Source organism: Triturus cristatus, chromosome 3_1 (genome assembly GCF_964204655.1).
Source record: "Triturus cristatus chromosome 3_1, aTriCri1.1, whole genome shotgun sequence".
In the NCBI taxonomy this organism is placed as follows: Eukaryota; Metazoa; Chordata; class Amphibia; order Caudata; family Salamandridae; genus Triturus; species Triturus cristatus.
In genome coordinates this window covers 397,566,498-397,584,394 of record NC_140583.1, presented here as the reverse complement: position 1 = coordinate 397,584,394, position 17,897 = coordinate 397,566,498, and the positions used below count along the sequence as shown (strand labels likewise).

The 17,897-nt window shown below is 45.3% G+C and overlaps 1 protein-coding gene across 1 annotated transcript in view; it reads left to right on the top strand.

Moving 5' to 3' along the window:
• The first annotated feature begins 6,204 nt into the window (after positions 1-6,204).
• LEO1 (LEO1 component of Paf1/RNA polymerase II complex) overlaps positions 6,205-17,897 on the top strand; it is a 271,615-nt gene continuing 259,922 nt past the window's right edge. Inside the window, exon 1 of the mRNA XM_085644182.1 lies at positions 6,205-6,359. Within this exon, the coding sequence (XP_085500308.1) occupies positions 6,302-6,359 (58 nt within the window). The 5' untranslated portion in view covers positions 6,205-6,301. The remainder of the gene's footprint in view (positions 6,360-17,897) is intronic.

The window sequence follows — 17,897 nt, the reverse complement described above, 5'->3', positions numbered from 1 at the left end:
ACCAACCCCGACGACACTCTCAGCACCGCCGAACACCTGCACTTCCAGATCCACACCGATCCCAACACCACCCTCAGAGGAACCCTCGTCTACAGACCCCCCTGGACCCCGACCACAGTTCAATGACTCCATCGCCGACTTTGTCAGCACACACGCCCTCGCCTCCACGGACTACATCCTCCTCGGGGACCTGAACTTCCACCTCGAGAACAACAACGACACCAACTCCACCACCCTGATTGCCAACCTCGGACTCAGACAACTCGTCACAACACCCACCCACTCTGCCGGCCACACGCTTGACCCCATCTTCTCCGCAAGCTCCCACGTCTCCTTCAACCACACCACCGAACTCCACTGGACCGACCATCGCTGCATCCACTTCACCTTCTGGAAACCCACCATGCACCACCGCACCCAACAGATCCCCCGCCGCTGCTGGAGCAAAGTCACCGAAGACCAGCTAACCACCACCCTCGCCCGGAGCCCACCCGCCGACCCCGACACCGCCGCCCGCAACCTCAGACAGTGGATCGACGACTGTGCCAACACCGTCGCCCCGATCAAGAAACCCTCCAACAGCAACACCAGCAAGAAAGCCAGCTGGTTCACTGAAGACCTCCAAGCAAACCTGCCGAAAATTAGAGATGAAATGGCACCGTGAACGAACACCCCGGACAGCTACGCAGCCCACAAGAACGCCACCCGCAGACACCATCACCTCATCAGATCCGCCAAAAGGGCCTCCTTCAAAGACCGCCTAGACAACAACGCACACAACAGCAAAGAGCTCTTCAACATCGTGAAGGAACTCTCCAACACCAACGACAGCCCTCCTTCGCAAGACCTGTGCGACTCCCTTGCCACCTTCTTCCATCGCAAGATCGCAGACATCAACGACAGCTTCAACGCCACGACCGCCCCGACAAACACTGAGACCCCCGTCCCCACGACCACCATCCGCACCGACCCCCTGCTCTCCTGGACCAACATAAACGACGACGACACCATCAAAATCATGAACACCATCCACTCCGGTGCTCCGTCAGACCCATGCCCACACCACATCTTAAACAAAGCCAGCAGCACCATCGCACCCCATCTCCGGAAAGCCATCAACATCTCCTTCGAGACAGCAACCTTCCCAGAGAGCTGGAAGCACGCCAAGATCAACGCCTTACTCAAAAAACGCAAGGCTGACCCCAAGGACCTCTAGAACTTGCGGCCCAACTCCCTGCTCTCGGCGAAGGTCATCGAAAAGACTGTCAACAAACAAGTGACCCGCCACCTCGAGAAGAACAGCATCCTGGACCCGTCCCAGTCCGGGTTCCGCAGGAACTACAGCACTGAAACTGCCCTCACCGCCGCCATCGATGACATCAGGGCCCTGCTAGACAACGGAGAAACTGTGGCCCTCATCTTCCTGGACCTGTCAGCCGCCTTCGACACAGTCTGCCACCGCACCCTACGCACACGTCTCCACGACGCTGGGATCCAAGAGAAGGCCCTGGACTGGACCACCTCCTTCCACTCCGGCAGAACCCAGAGCATCCGCCTACCCCCTTTCCGCTCTGAAGCCACCGAGATCATCTGCGGCGTACCCCAGGGCTCATCCCTCAGCTCAACACTGTTTAACATCTACATGGCACCACTCGCCCACGTCGCCCGACTGCATGATCTCAACATCATCTCCTACGCCGACAACACCCAGCTGATCCTCTCCCTCACCAAGGACCCCCAGACCGCCAAAACCAACCTCCACGAGGGAATGAAAGCTGTCGCCGAGCGGATGAAGCTAAACTCAGCCGACTGAAGCTAAACTCAGACAAGACGGAAGTCTTCATCCTCAGTTCCACCCCCTTGGCCTGGGACAACTCCTGGTGGCTGACCGCACTGGGAACAGCTCCAACACCCACCGAGCACGCACGCAACCAAGGGTTCATCCTCGACTCCACCCTCTCCATAACAAAGCAGGTCAACGCAGTCTCATCCTCCTGCTTCAACTCCCTCCACATGCTCTGCAAAATCTACAGGTGGATCTCCACCGAAACGAGAAAAACGGTCACCCAGGCCCTCGTCAGCAGCAGGTTGGATTACGGAAACGCCCTCTACGCAGGAGCCTCAACCAAACTCCTGAAACAACTTCAACGCATTCAGAACGCCTCTGCATGCCTGATCCTCGGCATCCCTCGCCGCAGCCACATCACACCCCACCTGAGAGACCTGCACTGGCTCCCCGTCAACAAGAGGTTCACCTTCAAGCTCCTCACCCATGCGCACAAGCCACACTACACAACACCGGACCAGCATACATCAACAGACTCCGCTTCTACAACCCCAACCGCCAGCTTCGCTCCGCCAACCTTGCCCTCGCCACAGTCCCTCCCATCCGAAGAACGACCTCTGGAGGCAGATCGTTCTCCCAACTCGCCGCCAAGACCTGGAACACCCTCCCCATCCCCCTACGGCAGACCCAAGACCTACTGACCTTCAGAAGACTCCTTAAGACCTGGCTTTTCGAGCAGTAGCAGCATTACCACCCCCCCCGCGCGCCTTGAGACCCTTTATGGGTGAGTAGCGCGCTTTATAAATGCGAATGATTGATTGATTGATTGATTGATTGACAAATGTGTTGATTGACTGATTGATTGATTTTCACAAACCAGGCCCTGCACTCTGACTGCCTGTGCCTGCTGCACAATCTGGAACTACAGCCCTATGGATCAAAACTGCTTCAAAAGGACTAAAAAGTGGCCTCACTGAAAGCTACAGGTTAACAGAGCTTACCTGGGCCATCACCACCAAGAATCCCCAGCCTGGAGTACTACCAGTGAATTGGGTTTTGTCCAAATGGAATGTGGGAATTGAAGTCCCAAACTTTCAAGGATCATTTTGGAGCTTCCAAACCCTTGGAGAAAGTTTTGGACACTTTGGGACCCTCAAAGGAACTTCAGGAAGAAGTTGCAGAAGTTTGCAAAACTTTGGAGCAACTTTGAAAAAAAAGCTCCACCAGTGGACTGACTCGACCTCGACAGCCAAACCCGCGACCCTCAACCATGAGCCAGCCTGCCTGCCCTACATGTTCGTTCCACTGAAAAACTCTGGAGGTCCAACTTCCAGAGTTTGACCGGGAGTTGGTCTACACCCAAGCCGGCGAACACTCACCGAATCCGGCCTGGTGAAGAGTAGCGAGGGGCCCCGGGAGAAAAAGCTCTTTAAAAGTTCAAATGTAGAAAAGGTGACCGGGACCAACCAACAAGTCAAGCCGCCCACCTTCAACCGTGAGCCGGCCTGGATCTCTGGTTCTTCCCATTGGAAAGCTCCGGAGGTCTGACTTGCATTAGTGAGGTCCATAAGTTTGACATGGAGCTTGTCACAAGGCAAACCTGAGAACCCTCACTGAATCCGAACAGGATGAGAGCTTCGAGGGACCCCGGGAAGAAAAGCTTCAGAAAAAGTTTCTAAGTTAAAAGGTAAAAACTTTGACCGAGACCACCGTGAGGGGTAGCCGTGCAGGGATCCATCGCAGTCGGCCTGAAACTTTGATTTTGTCTCTATTTAGCGTAACCAGACATCCCAATAGGCGCTGTTGGTTTCTATGTGCTATATAGTGATAAATCTTTCAAAATTCATATCTTCGGTTGCCTACATTCGATTTTTTACGTTTTGATGTCATTTTAAAGATAGAAATATTTCCTATTTTTATAAATTGGAGTTGGATTTTTATTGTGTGCTGCACCTTAATTATTTACTGAATTGGTGTTTTTAAATGCTTTACATACCTGTCTTTGAAGTTAAGCCTGCCTGCTCGCAGCCAAGGTACCAAGGGTTGAGCATGGGAATAATTTTCTGTGACCTATTCTGAGCCCTATATTGTGTTTGTGGCATTATTGCCAGTGATAGATGCATATTTACCACAACTAATAATCCGCTTTCCAACAAGCAGGACAGGCAGGATTTGTTGGGAAGAGGGAGGATCACTGACGAGCAGACGCTAGCAACAGGCCATGTGGGCTCCACCTGCCGCAGTCCCCAAACATATCTATTTATAGGGTTTTTCAGCCAGACTTCTTCTTTTGGTCTGTGATTGTGTCACTCACATTTTTATTCCACCCATTTCCAAAAGGCATCAATGGGCAAAGTTAGCCCACCTCGGCCATAGAATGATGTCACTACGAGTTTAGGCGTGCTGGCCTTGACCATGGCAATGTGAACTTTTTTGAGACTAGATATTTTCTTATGAGGGCAACTTCCCAAACAATAACGTTTTGTTGACAAAACAAACAAAGAATTAACAAAAGGCTGGTCCTACTTGCCAGTGCTTGTTGAGACAAAGGGTTGAGATAGGGATGGCCTGATGCAAACTATATTAACCAATAAACTACATTAAAATATATACGGGTGCTCAATACAGGCAGTCAGCTTTCTCCATAGAAAACACTGCGGAATTCCACTTTTTCCATCATTCGTGAAGAATAGGGTGACTTAATTTTGAGAACCAAAAACCGGGACAAGCCAGAAATAAAAGTACGACTAAAGCCTTTAGTCTTACTTCTGTATTTGGCTTGTCCCAGTTTTAGCGTAGCCTTGTAAATATGTACCTATATATACATATATATGGTAGACTTTTAAACGTGTGCACACACACATTATAAATATGTGTAGAGATATATCTATGTATACACACACACACATACATATTATACAGGCATACATGTACAATGCTACATTTACGCTGGTTCTCTCTAGACTGGATTATTGCAATTCTCTTCTGACTGGCCTACCCGAATCCCACCTCTCCCCTCTCAAATCCGTCCTCCATTCAGCAGCTCGCTTTATTTCAGGGTCCAAACGAAGTGACCACATTACTCCAATCCTGTCTTCTCTTCGATTGCTTCCCATCGAGGCAAGATCTATTTACAAAACTGCCTGCATCACCCACAAAGCCTTGCACACGTCCTCCCCTCGTTACCTGGCGAATAAACTGAAAATGTCTGGAGGCTGAGACCTTCTCGAAATGCGGAAGAGTTTCTGCTTGAGCCCCCTCCTACAAAAGGGAAAGATCGATGGCTCAATCGTTCTCAGGTAATGCGGTGAGAATCTGGAACTTGCTTCCTCCATTGCTCCATGCCACCACCTCTACCCGGATCTTCAAAGCTGACCTCAAATCTCTTCTCTTCCAAAGACACTTTCAGAACTAATACCTTCATTCTCAGACCCCTCTAGGAAGTTCGTTAATCACTGTAAATTTGTAATATTTTTCTTGTACATTCCTCACCCTTGCTTGCTGTGTTTGATAATGTGTTCTTGCCTTATATGGTTTTACCCTACCTCTTCTAGTCGCCTGTGTATTTTTGTAACGTTCTACTTTGTAACATTTCTCTCATGTAACGTAACTGGTTCTATTGTACAGCGCTCCGACACCCTCGGGTAAAGTCCGCGCTATATAAAAATGCATTAAATAAATAAACTTAACATTATCAATGGCGGAACCTCCCACCCTGTAGCCCCTCTGTTGGGCGCATGCAGCCGAACTCCTACTGAGCTGCCTGATGGAAACCGAATACATTGCTTCAATTTTTGCATCCGTCTGAAGCGCCCGTGTAAGAAGATCATGCCTTCAAGTTCTCCTTAAAAATGCAGTTTCCTGTCTTTGACTCCCAAAACCGGGACATTTATTCAAATGGAAGAAATGTGTCGGGACACCAGGGCAGTCAACCAAAAACAGGGACTGTCCGGAGAAAACTTTAGTCTAATCCTGAATCAAAACCTATTGACAGGCATTGGTGGACGACTCGGATAATTAGAAAACGTGGCGGCCATTTCGAAATATATTGCTTACCATAGCAGAATGAGTGAGCGTCAAAGTACATATAACCCAACCTCTTAAAATCGAAACATTTAAATATTTGAAAGCATGTATATCAGTTCTTTAAAGTTGTTGTTTTTTTAAATTATTTATTTTGAAACTATTATCTGTAACTCAATATATGCCGTATCAAACTTACATTTAAAACCATAATTCTAACATAAAGTAAACTTCAGTTTACTTTTAATTAATTGTAATAAGTATCAGCTCACCCGTACCCGCCCGGACAGAACTAAAATCTAGGTAATTTTAACTGAAAAATTGGTAATTGTAGCATGGCCACTAAGCCACACGTTCAACGTCCCTGTAGTGTTCGTGTCCGTTTTCGATTTCCACGGAGAGCGACGTGAAGTGGTTCAGTGCTTTACGACTCCCTGGCACTGCTGTGTCTTCCAGCCTGTAAGTGTTGCTGGCATCAGGGCTGTTGCAACGATGGCTGACCTGGAGGATCTGTTCGGCAGCGATGCGGAGAGCGAAGCTGAACCCAAAGGTAATGCTGAGACAACCTACCCCCCCCCGTGCACCTGTGGCATTCCTATTTGGTATTCCTTTAAGTCATGTGCACTGCAGACTTCCCCAATTTCCAGTTTTACCAAGGGAGTCTCACTTACAAGGCAAGCTGACTTTGGGACATCCGCATTGGTTCCAGACTTGTGAATTATATATTGATACACGTACACCTCTCTTGAATGCAGGTGCGCTTCTCAGAGAGCCCCCTCCCCCGGCCCCCGCCCCCCTTTGAATTAGGCTTCCCTGGCATTCCCCCTGGGTGCGATGCTCTCCTGTAGGTGAATACTTTTTAAGGCTGTAATACTGACATTGACGTACAGGGTAGCTTTTTCTTGTGTAACTTGTTGGACAAAATTAAAAATTTAGAGGCATCTCTGCCGAAAAGCTGTACAATTATTTTAGACAATGTATTGTTTCTCTCAGGAAGCTAAGTTACATCCTCGTCTCTCTTCCCTGTCACAGTCTTTACCTTACTTCAATGAACGTTAACTCGTCCCTTCACACTAATCATTAAGTTTAAGATTATTCGTTTCCCACCCCTCTAAGATGATTTCCTTGCTACTTCCTGTGCCTCTGTTATGAAAGAACTTCACCCACCTCATTTCCTGTAATTTCCTAGTAATCTGAAGACGAGAACCAAAGAGATGGAAAACTGGACTGTGATGGGAAAGCATAGGACTCGCATGAATTAAGATTACCTGTAGGTAACCGGGTATTACCTCGTTATTTCTCTTCGACACCACAGTCCTTAGTTCTGTGAGCTGATATGCAATCGACTTCATGAGCAAAATCCTACTTTAATACAAATATGTAATGTTAGACCTGTCATCTGTTGGCGGGTCTCCCCTGATCTTTTTGGCTGCCGACTTCATGTTTTAACCTTGTTTTGCTAGACTTAGACTTTGAGTGCGTTTGACACTGCAATTCAGTGCCAAGCGCAGTGCTCGTCATATACATACTGTTGATTGGTGTATACATGATTGGCAGATTCGAGTTAGCTGTAAGTCCCTAGTCAACGGATAAGTCAATGACCTGGGGCATGGATCTTGAATGCTCCTCAATGGGCCTGCAGCACTGGTTGTGCTATCCACGGAGATACTCGGCGATTGTGTCACAAGTTTACCCTAGTGGGGCCTGTGTGCACGGGTTGCTGTTACTTGGTTTGGCTCTTAAAAAGCTATATGTCAAGGTTCTGTATGTCTCTTGCTATATCGGCGTTCTCCCTGGTGATAGGGTGCGGTGTTAGGAATAAGAAGGGCTTGTACGTTACATGCAAGGGTCTTCAATTGCACCGGCTGATGTGTTCTGTACGATAGGGCCTGTTTCTCGCATTGGATTAGGGTGGGGGGGATGTAGGCAACAGCTATCGAGCAGCATTCCCTACGGGCAGAATAGTAGCAGTATAGTGTTTGGTATAGATGAGTTCGTACTGGCGAATGCTCTCCGATAGTACTAGTGGGCTCAACACTACAGTGATGGATATATCATTTTGGAAAAGTGGGCATTTCGATGCTTGTGGTTTTGTGAACCTGTTGGCCTGTTTCCAGTTCCCATCTGGATGCTAGGGAGACAGCTACATCTCTGCATTTCTGATAGAAGGCCATAAACTAGGGGCTCAAGGGAAACTGCAGATGTCTGATTCTGAGGGACCATCTGGGATGGTTATGTGGGGAGGGGGTCAAGGGAGGGGGAATTGGCACCTGCAACCCAAGGGCAGGGTCTTTGGAGTAATTAAACCTCCCGGGTCAGGATGGTAGACAGGGCAACGTTTAGAGAGGACCTGTGCATTTCAAAGGTGGCCATTTGAACTGATTGTATATTCAAAGGCCATTGTGGTTATAACTACTGGGGCTCTGGCCTCCGAAAGTAGAGAATCTTGTGGATTGGGTGAGCTGGCCTCCTGGTCACGAGATATCGGGGAGACCGAGGATCTCACAGTCTCCACCAGATGGTAAGAACTGGATTGGATGAGGAGTGTGCTGGTAAAGCTCAGCAGCCACCGGTGGGGCAGAGACATGAGGAGTGCGGGGGAAGCTTGCAGAGTCCGAGGGACCCATGCTTGCAACCAAGGAGACCTGTGCTAGCTTGCACTTCAGAGCGTGTGGTATCTGAGGGGTCTTGAGGGAACCTGAACCGGTAGACTGTGTTTGGCCTCCAGCTCGGGAGGACAACGTTGCCTGACATTGCGACCTCTGTCTGAGGTATTTGGTCCCTCTTCCTGCACCCATGCCACAAGGTGCTTAGTTGTGGAGAACACTGTGACAAGGACCGAGGGTTCTGTGTGGCTTGTGTGCAGCTGACTGTTGGGTGCTAGGACGATTCACTCGTCAGCATGAGGGGAGAACATTTCTCCAGACTTCGAAGCTTGCCAGCTTCCTGGTTCACAACCTATTGCCAATGGAGGAATAGCGATCCCACACTCGTGCAGGTGCCACCGGGTGCCTGGAGGTCTAATCCGGATGGACGAAATTAAGTTACTGTTTCTATCTATGTTAGGTGGTTCCGACTGTCTAGGCAACAGGGCGCCTGCAGGGGCAACATGTATCATTGGCTGGCATAGTTGAGTGACTGAGCGGCTGGGTTACGAGGCGTAGTCTAAGACCTGTGACTGTTGGATCTTTCTGCTAATGGGAAAGTTTGCCTATTGCATAATATCTGTAAAGTGTATATACAATATGTGTCTCGTTTTGATTTCTTTGGAGAGTTTGACATTTACAGATAACTGTAAGTGTATATACACAAAGTATATCTAATTTTGATTTCTGTGCATGTGTGTAATACAAAGACAAGTGTTATATACATACCGTGTGGAATCTTTTTGTGGCGTACGCAGTGTGTTGCAAGGGTGGAGTTGTCAATACTTGACACTCGAGCCCTGATGATAAGTCTGACTGCTCGGTGCAAAGCTACTCAAGAGTGAGCACAGGTTATCGGACAAGTGTATTGCACTCATCCTATTTGGAACATTGGATTCTGACTGGCCTTGATGCGTCCCAGCCAACCCGAAACCGCTGGGTCTAACATCTGTTTATTTGTATTATAAAGTCATTATAAACATGACTAACCTCGTCAATGATTTTCTACTGAGCTCAATACTAAAGCATCAAAAAAAGCTGATTTGACTCAACCAAACACCCATCTGTAATGATTCAAAAATGTTTGGGGATACCCAGTTAGCTGAACCCTTAAATGCAGCCCAGGCAGTCAACATAGCTCTGATTGACCTACCCTAAGACTTGTATGCTGAAATTATAGCCAACTTTAGTCATCTACTTAGAGTAGCATTCGAAGGATTCAATGCCTATCCAGCTAAACCAAAAGTAACAAACCATGCACCTGTCATTCTTGCTAAATAGACTGTTAAAGATCTATTAACATCTGACGTGTTTAGCTTGTGTTTTTTCATCTGAACTTGGGGAAGCATAAATGGACAAGCAACACCAGATCCTCGCAACAATGAAAGGACGACATAACCTTGGGAACAAATTGGGCACTCAGAATTGCTTTGTCAAGCAGAAACCTCAGAAAATGTGAAGCTACTAAACCCCGCAACTCTCCAACCCTTCTGGCTGAGCAGATGACCACTAGAAAAAAAAACATCTTCTAGGTCAGAAACTTCAACCCTTTCTGATCTGGAGGTTCAGATGGCGACCCTGTAACACCAGTGGTAAGTCTCACGCTGATAATGGATTACAGAAGAGCTGTCTCTTCAGATAAGGGCCATAACAATCTAGAAATCAAAGGAGACCCATTCTCTAAGTCTGCTTCTCTCAAAGCCCTTTCTGTTGCCTGTTGTGTACGTAAAGTCATGATAAATCTATCTATATCAAAACCCTGTTTGAGAAATCCCAAAATATTAATAGGCTCCCTTAACTGACCTGACGATTGTCTCTTACAACACCACCTGTCAAAGGACTGCCAATGCTGAGAATATGATTTTAATTTAGAGCGTCTTCTGGACTGTTGTATTAATATGGCCTCCTTTTCTGCATATTTCGTGGGCTCCATAATGACAACCGGTAGTGAGAACACAGCCGCCTTGCACTGAAGCACTTCCTTAAATAGTGTTGCCAAGCAACACTTTCAACCAATGCCGAACTTTAAAGGAACTTGGAAGTAGTTTATATGTTTCTAAACCAATAAAAAATTACTGTTATTATGACCAGAAACTCAATCAAAATGCTCCCCTAAATGCGAGGCTTGCGCTCTGAAACTTCTGTTTTGTACCTAGCAATACAGCGCACAATCCTAGCACTCCTTCCCCTTGAAAATAGGCAAGGCTTATCGCTTTGGGAACTAAAATACGATACGTACATAGGCCAGACACCAATGAGCGCCCTCCTCTGACCACACTTCTTCCTGTTTTTACGTTGCTAGGTAACTGCCGGCCAATCCCAGAATAGCTTCAGGAATTGGTTCTAGTGCCGTTCCGCTACCGCTTACTGACCACTTTATGCTATTGCTTCATCGGAAACTCTTACACATGGGGAAATACCACTTAGTTGGTCACTCGTACAGTGTGTTGTAAATGATTGAGGGGTATAACAAACCATTGTTCTAGCGAAGATCCCATCAAAACCTTAGAGCCTGAAACTGGGAATAGACCATCCAAAGCTGGTTGTGCAGCATTCATTCACACATTTTTATAGTCCATCGCTGGTCATCTCATCTGGCAAGTTCAGTACTCCTTCGTTCTGAGCTAACTAGAAGAATGCTGGGGAGCGGGAAAGAAGACCGGAAATGAACCTCCAGGAACAGAGTAACATCGTCCGTGAAACGTACGTAGTCCTGCAGCTCCAAATCCAACCTTACGCAGAGCAACCAATATCATGATCAATCACTTCAGAGAGCAATCGGAAAACACTTACATTGAGTCACACCCAATCACAATCCTCACTTTATGTCTTTTATTACATAATTCAATGAGGACTAATTCATCAGTGTCCACTTGAGGAAAAATGTATATTTTACCTTCATAACCAACTGTACCCTCACAGGAGGCCATAACGCATCGTTTCCTAACACTATCAATTCCTTTTTTTTTTCAATATGCTGAATTTATCGTTGTGTCATGGTGAGCCTATTCTAATCTGGGAAGACCAAGATCCTTTCACCTTCCAACTGTGTTTTCCCTTCTGTTGAAAGGCTGCAAAATTGCACAACTCTGCAGGTACAAAGCCTATCTTATCCCTATCACCATTGGATTATTTTGTTGGCTGTCAATAAACGTTACGCATGGTCACCCAGGTAGTCCTTGTGCTTCTAAAACCTCTGGATTGTCACTACGAGGAGGCTTTCATCAATGGATCTCAGGACTCCCAAAAGGTGAATGTTGTTATCACATGCTGTGTAATAAAAGTATTCTAGTTTTTCAAATGTGTCATGGAAGCAGTAGCACAACTAATAAAGTCCTGAACATCCTTTCACCAGATTGGAAATTCGCCACTGAAGGGTTTAGATCTGAAATCTTAGCAGTTATGTTTTGCACTGTGACATGTCTGGGACAGTTGTTTATCAATTGTTGTCAGGGTGTGTTTCGTAGCACTTAAGGCTGTAGTTCACGATCATTCAGAGGGCAGTCCCTTTGGTATTGCCCAGGGTTTCAGCAGGGCAGTTCTTCTTGTAGTTGTAGACAGCATATCTGAGTTGCTATGTAGCCCTCCCATATTTATCAAGTGTTCTGGAGCGACAAGCGGAGGGGCACCACTGACCAGTGGAGTACAAGTTGTCATCGAAAAGCTTGACATATTCCTCCAAATTGTGGCATATTCTTGTTCCACAAAGCACTGTAGTTCAAACTTCAAGATGGAGAAACTTTCTCCTTGGGGTTAAGATCTGGCTAAGCCAACCTACTGGTTTGGCTCATTTGCCTTTAACACTCCCTTTCCATACCTTCTGCAAATTCAATTATTTGCGCTCCCAGCTGGCTGGGGGGTACAGGAAGAGGGAGTAGGCCTGGCTGGCTGCCTTACTGTCCTGGTCTCTTTGAAGATCAGTTTGTTTACCCAGACACCTTCCTGGCCTGTTCTCTGCAGCTGCAGATCTCCCCCCACCAGATAACCTTGATCTCTATGCTGGCCACTTATTACCTCATCAAAGCGGTGTGGCTCAGACTGGCAGGAGAGATTGCTAGAAGTCTGGATTTTGGCTCACAGAAAAGAAAGTTATATAGCTTCTTTTCTGTACTAGTTATGTTAAATTCAACAGTGGAAATTTGTTGGGCTTATCATTACCAATCTTTTAAGTCCTTGAAATATTATTTTAGCTCACTCCTGTCAATGGTTATACTTTATTCAAGTATTCCCATGTTAGCCTACGAAGCTAAAGTGCTACAATGGGTAAAAGCTAAATTGGCAGTTTCCCCCCTCACCAGGGCATATAAAACATCTTTTAAAATGTCCCTCCTCGTTTTTACATGGCACCCTACCCTGGGGGCACCTAGGGTAGACCTTAGGGGTGACGTGTAAAAATAAGGTTATTTCCTCATTTGTAAGTACCTTTATCCAACTGCCAAAGCAAGGCAGACTTTGAAATGACATCCGGCAACACAGCGGTGCAAACTTGGGTGCATAAAATCTGCTGGGCCTCTTAACCTATACGCCCGACATTCTAGGGACTTACAGATAGGTTGTCAGTATCAATTGTAATTACCATATACATTTTAATCAGAGCACTTGCCCTGGTCAGCTGGTCACAGTCGTAGTCGGTTACCATCAGCATCAGTCAAAAAATGAGGGTGATCAAGGCAAAAAGGATTACTTTCCCACATAGAAGTTCTCTATGGTATTAGGATGTACACTGAACACAGACAAAACAAGCATTGGCATAGCCAATAGGTCTCGCCTTTAGGACCTTATAAGTGTTTAGCCATGCAACAGTTAATGTTGTTGCACCAAGGATCTTGTGCTGCATAACTAAATACTTATAAGGTCCCAAAGACGAGACCTATTGGCTATGCCAATGCTTGTTCTCATATGCCTAGAACATCCTATCTCAAAAGGAGGGACCGGAGACGGTCTAGCATAAATATGAAAGCATGACAGCAAGAGTGGCCTGTAATACATTCCACAGACTCTTGCCTTTTAATCCGTTGCTTTACTCACCACCTACCAAGATGGAAAACATAAGGCGTTTTAAGTAGATGGGACTGAACAAATGAACTACGGTATGTGCTAAAGTGACTAATCTTACATCCTAAGCCACGCTTCCCTCCTGTATTTTCATATACACAACAAGATTTCCATGCACCAAAATGATATAGTAGTAACCAGTTGTAAGGACCCTGGAGGGTACCGACCAAGATGTTCGGCAGCACAGGATGGCAGTGCGGAGCCTTAGCTCAAGAGCTGCTCTCAAAGCATAGTCTGCAAAAAGCGTGCGAGAGCTTTGTACGTCATATTAATAGCTTTGATTTCCTGCAAGCAGCAAAACGTTAAGAGAAGGAACCCCCTCCAAAAGCAATAGTCCACTACAAATGATAGTTATTGTAAAGTGGTCAACAGAAACCTTAGATGCTTTCTTCCCCCCAAGGAGCACGACTGCAGTAAGTGATATATTACTGAGAGATCAGTAGATGGACTGGGTGCCCTCAGATCCAAGAGAACACAACAACACTAAACAGCAACGTCTCAGTATCTGAAGATGGGCGGGTAAAAGTTTAGCAAATAAATTACATATTTCGAGTGAAAACCCAGTAGAACTTTTGGAATGGGCCAAACGCTTGTACATATAAAACTAGGCATACAGATAGTTTAACTAATAAATACAAATTGAGAAACTGATTGAAAGGGACTGAGATCATATGAACCAATAATGCTAACTTCATTTACCAAGTTAACTATCTCAAAATGTTCAATACCCAAAACAAATAGAGCATTATTAAAGTCAATGACAGGAGGTGGTTGACTAGACATCAGTGGAGAACCAAATTAATTAATTTAAAATGTACGTTTTAGTTGCCATGAAATCAGCTACAGGACTCAAGATGGAGGCCAAAACTGCCCTATCTCAGACATGTGTGAGTCAATGGACACCAAATGTAATTTATAACTTTTTTTGCCACATGCTCCCCTACTGACTTCACACAAACTTTACTGCCCTCTTTATAGTTTGAGATTCTCACAAGACATGCCTTGAGGTCAACAGGCTTTGACTTCAGGCACAGTACATTTTTTTTCCAGCATCTCCAGCAAGTAAGCTTCTGAACGTTTGGAGGTCCATAACGACACACAGGCAGCTTCCTCTTTTATATAGCAAAATAAATGAGGGGGTAAAACACGGACTCCGTTCCCAAGCCAGTATCCGCTGTATGGCATCCAGCTGGTAGACTTATGATAGCTGAAACAGGAAGCTGATGAAAGTGGAGAAGATGAAGCCTGAAACCATGCCACATCATTTATGGTCTTCCTCCAATTATTCTGGGAAAATCTTTCCCCCTACCTTGTGTACACAAATTATCTTACATTTATTTGGAGACGTGTCAGGCACTTCGCATGTGTATTTAATGGTCTAAGGAAGAGGATCAGAGTGTACTATTTCTTTTTAGTGCTGGCTATTTATACAATCTAGCAAAGCAGTTTGCAACACCCTAAAAACTGGAAAGAACTACCCTGTCGATCAGGTAAAATTATGTTGAGGGTGGAAGATATTAAATCACTGGCTTGGTTGTAATTGTTGAAAGTGACTTGGTGCCGAGACTGCCTGAGGTTTGCAGTTCCTCATAGTAGTTTTAAAGAACACCTTTCTAATAAGTTTCTAGGTATAGGAGAAATGTCTTTCAAATGGCTGGTAAGAGAATCCAGTCAAATCGTGGCATGTAGTCCTTCTAGTCAATTGGAGACTGCTGAAATTCGATATGCTGTCTTCCCGACAGAACCAGCACACAGTTTAGAGCTTGGTAAAAATATGAAGATACTTGTCTGCTTTCCATTGTTATCATGCAAAAATGGGTGGAAGAGTGGGTTAAAAAAAGACAGCAAAAACCTTTCATCAGTGGGCTCACAACTATGATTTTGGCTGAATTGAGGAAGACCAAAGGTTCCTGAAAATAAGCATTGCAATTCTAAAATATTCTCTTGGACAGGCATTGACAGCCTCCAATACTTCCCTACTCAAAAGACATGAGCAACAACACCAACCTGGGGAAGGCTCAGATTTCATCAAGTCTAGTCTGACAATGGGTTCATCTTCCAAAGAGATGTAAACCTGATTATTCACCTTGCTCATTTCAACCATATCAATTCATCAGGAGTGCTTTCCCAAGAAAGGGAAGTGTATGAAGGGGGACAGAATCCCCGGAATCCAAGCAATACAAAGGGGTAAACGTAAAGGGGATGCCTAAGGATGTGCTGCCAGAGCTTGAGTGAGGGGTGTCTATGACTACTGGAGAGGCTCCAGCACGAGAAGCGTCACCCAGTTTTTAAAGAATACATTTTATAACCATGGCATTTCATGGAGTCAATGCAAACATATGGCAAATCTTGAATCTCATTAAATATGTGCTGAAAAGATGGAGTCGAACACTTGGTGTACAAAGCCTATGGACATGGGATCTTTAAATGGATGAGAATGCTCTTTTCCCTGCGATGCAGACAAGCCTGGTCTTAGACAAGACTAATGGAGAGTCAACACTATAACGTTTGTTGGACTGTAGATATGCAAACCCACATGGACCTGACTGTCCGGGCCTGCAAGTTATCACCTACCAAAAGTCCTGATCTCAGAAAGAACATACAAATAAAAATCAAATAACCTGGTAGGTTTCTACAAAACGTAAATTTATATCAATCAAGACCTCTGTGACAAGGTCTATGGAAGTGCTAAGATTATTGAAGCATGGAAGGATCCTCTGTCCTTTGGCCCTTGACCAACAGGGGGTCTAACAGCCGAGCAAACAGATTTCCACATGGGCCTCAAGAATGACTGTGCTATTCAGCGACTCAGGACATCTTGTTAGCGACCTGCAATCCCAATTCGATCTGGAAACTGAATAGGGCAACAGATGGATTTGAAAACTTGGTACTAAAAGAGACCATAGAAAAGCGCTTTTTTTTCAAATCCATTCATAAAACACACGAGACCCAAAAGTCATATACACACTAAACAAAGAGAACAGCAGAAAATAGAACGTAAAGAAATATTAGAAACTAAACAGAGGCTAACTAATAAAAGAAAGATTTCAAATATCAAGAAAAGACTAGGCGCGTTTTCGGTTTTTCCAAACTCAGCTGCATGGTTGACATATTAATAGGAGTGTGGTATGCAAAATGCTTACTCCCCACCCCCCTCCCCTTTCATACATTTCTATCTAAAAGTAACTAGAAGAGCTACACATTAAAACTGCAGATTTCTGAAAAGGCTATAAATAGAAACCAATTTCTTCTAGCACAGCAGCATTTTGGATAGGCTCGGGAGCTGTGTCTGCACTTGACATAAAAAGTACGTTGTGCATCAAACATTCTTTTCTTAGTGAGGTGGGACTGGTGCCTTGATATTGCAAATAATAAATATAACGGCCTCTATTCCTTCAGGAGGATAAAAGTGAGTGAGGAAGTGGGTATAATGTTGTTCATGTGAGTTCAGGCTTCCTATTGCCATAATAAAAGGGTCTCTGTTCCCTTTAAGACTAAGGCAAAATGAAGTCCTATATGTAGGAAAGAATAGAGCAATGGTAGTCCATATAAGCAGTGATCTCTACTACATAGCATTAGGAAAAGGTCGGCTTTTAAACAAAAGAAAGGTGTAATGCAAAAGTTCATTTTTTCTCACAATGTGCCCACATATAAACTGAACACTATTTACTAGCTTACACCACTGATGGAAGTCTTTTTAAAGAGAACTCTTTCGGAAAACAGCATCGTATACATGTAGCATCACTTCACTAGGAAATGCAAGCCTTGAATGAAAAATTGGTCTTCAAGTTTGCTGTACATTACAGTATATTTCATTTACCATACAGAACACGGCAGGCGTCAATAAGTATATACGTGGGGCATATGCATGACACTGCAACTTATCCTGCGAAATACAGTACAAATCCGAAAAAGCCTATGTGTTAATAAAATAAAACAAGCGCTCGCCAGGCAGCCGCGGCACCCGCGCTTTACTTTTAACATTAAAAGTAAAGCGCGGGTGCCGCGATTATACCAAAAGTAAAGAACTAGATGTTTTTTCTATTACTTTACTTTTGGTATAATCGCGGCACCCGAGTTTTATTTTTAACGTTAAAAGTAAAGTGCAGTGATTATAACGTCATCACGATCGCTGCGAAAGTGATCGCGATGACGCTCTCCTGAGTGCTGCTGGCTGGCCTAGCACATGGCGGCTGCACGCGTGCACACTCACATGCACACAAGCGCTAGGCCAGCAAGCAGCACTTAAAAAAGCGCATATACAAAATGTCTCTCCGAGCCAGCGTATGCGCTGGGCTCAGCGAGACCTAACAACTAAGAACTCCCCTTAAACCCATTGTGCCTGTAGGAGTGCACTGACTTAAGTCAGTTAGATACAATGTACGAAA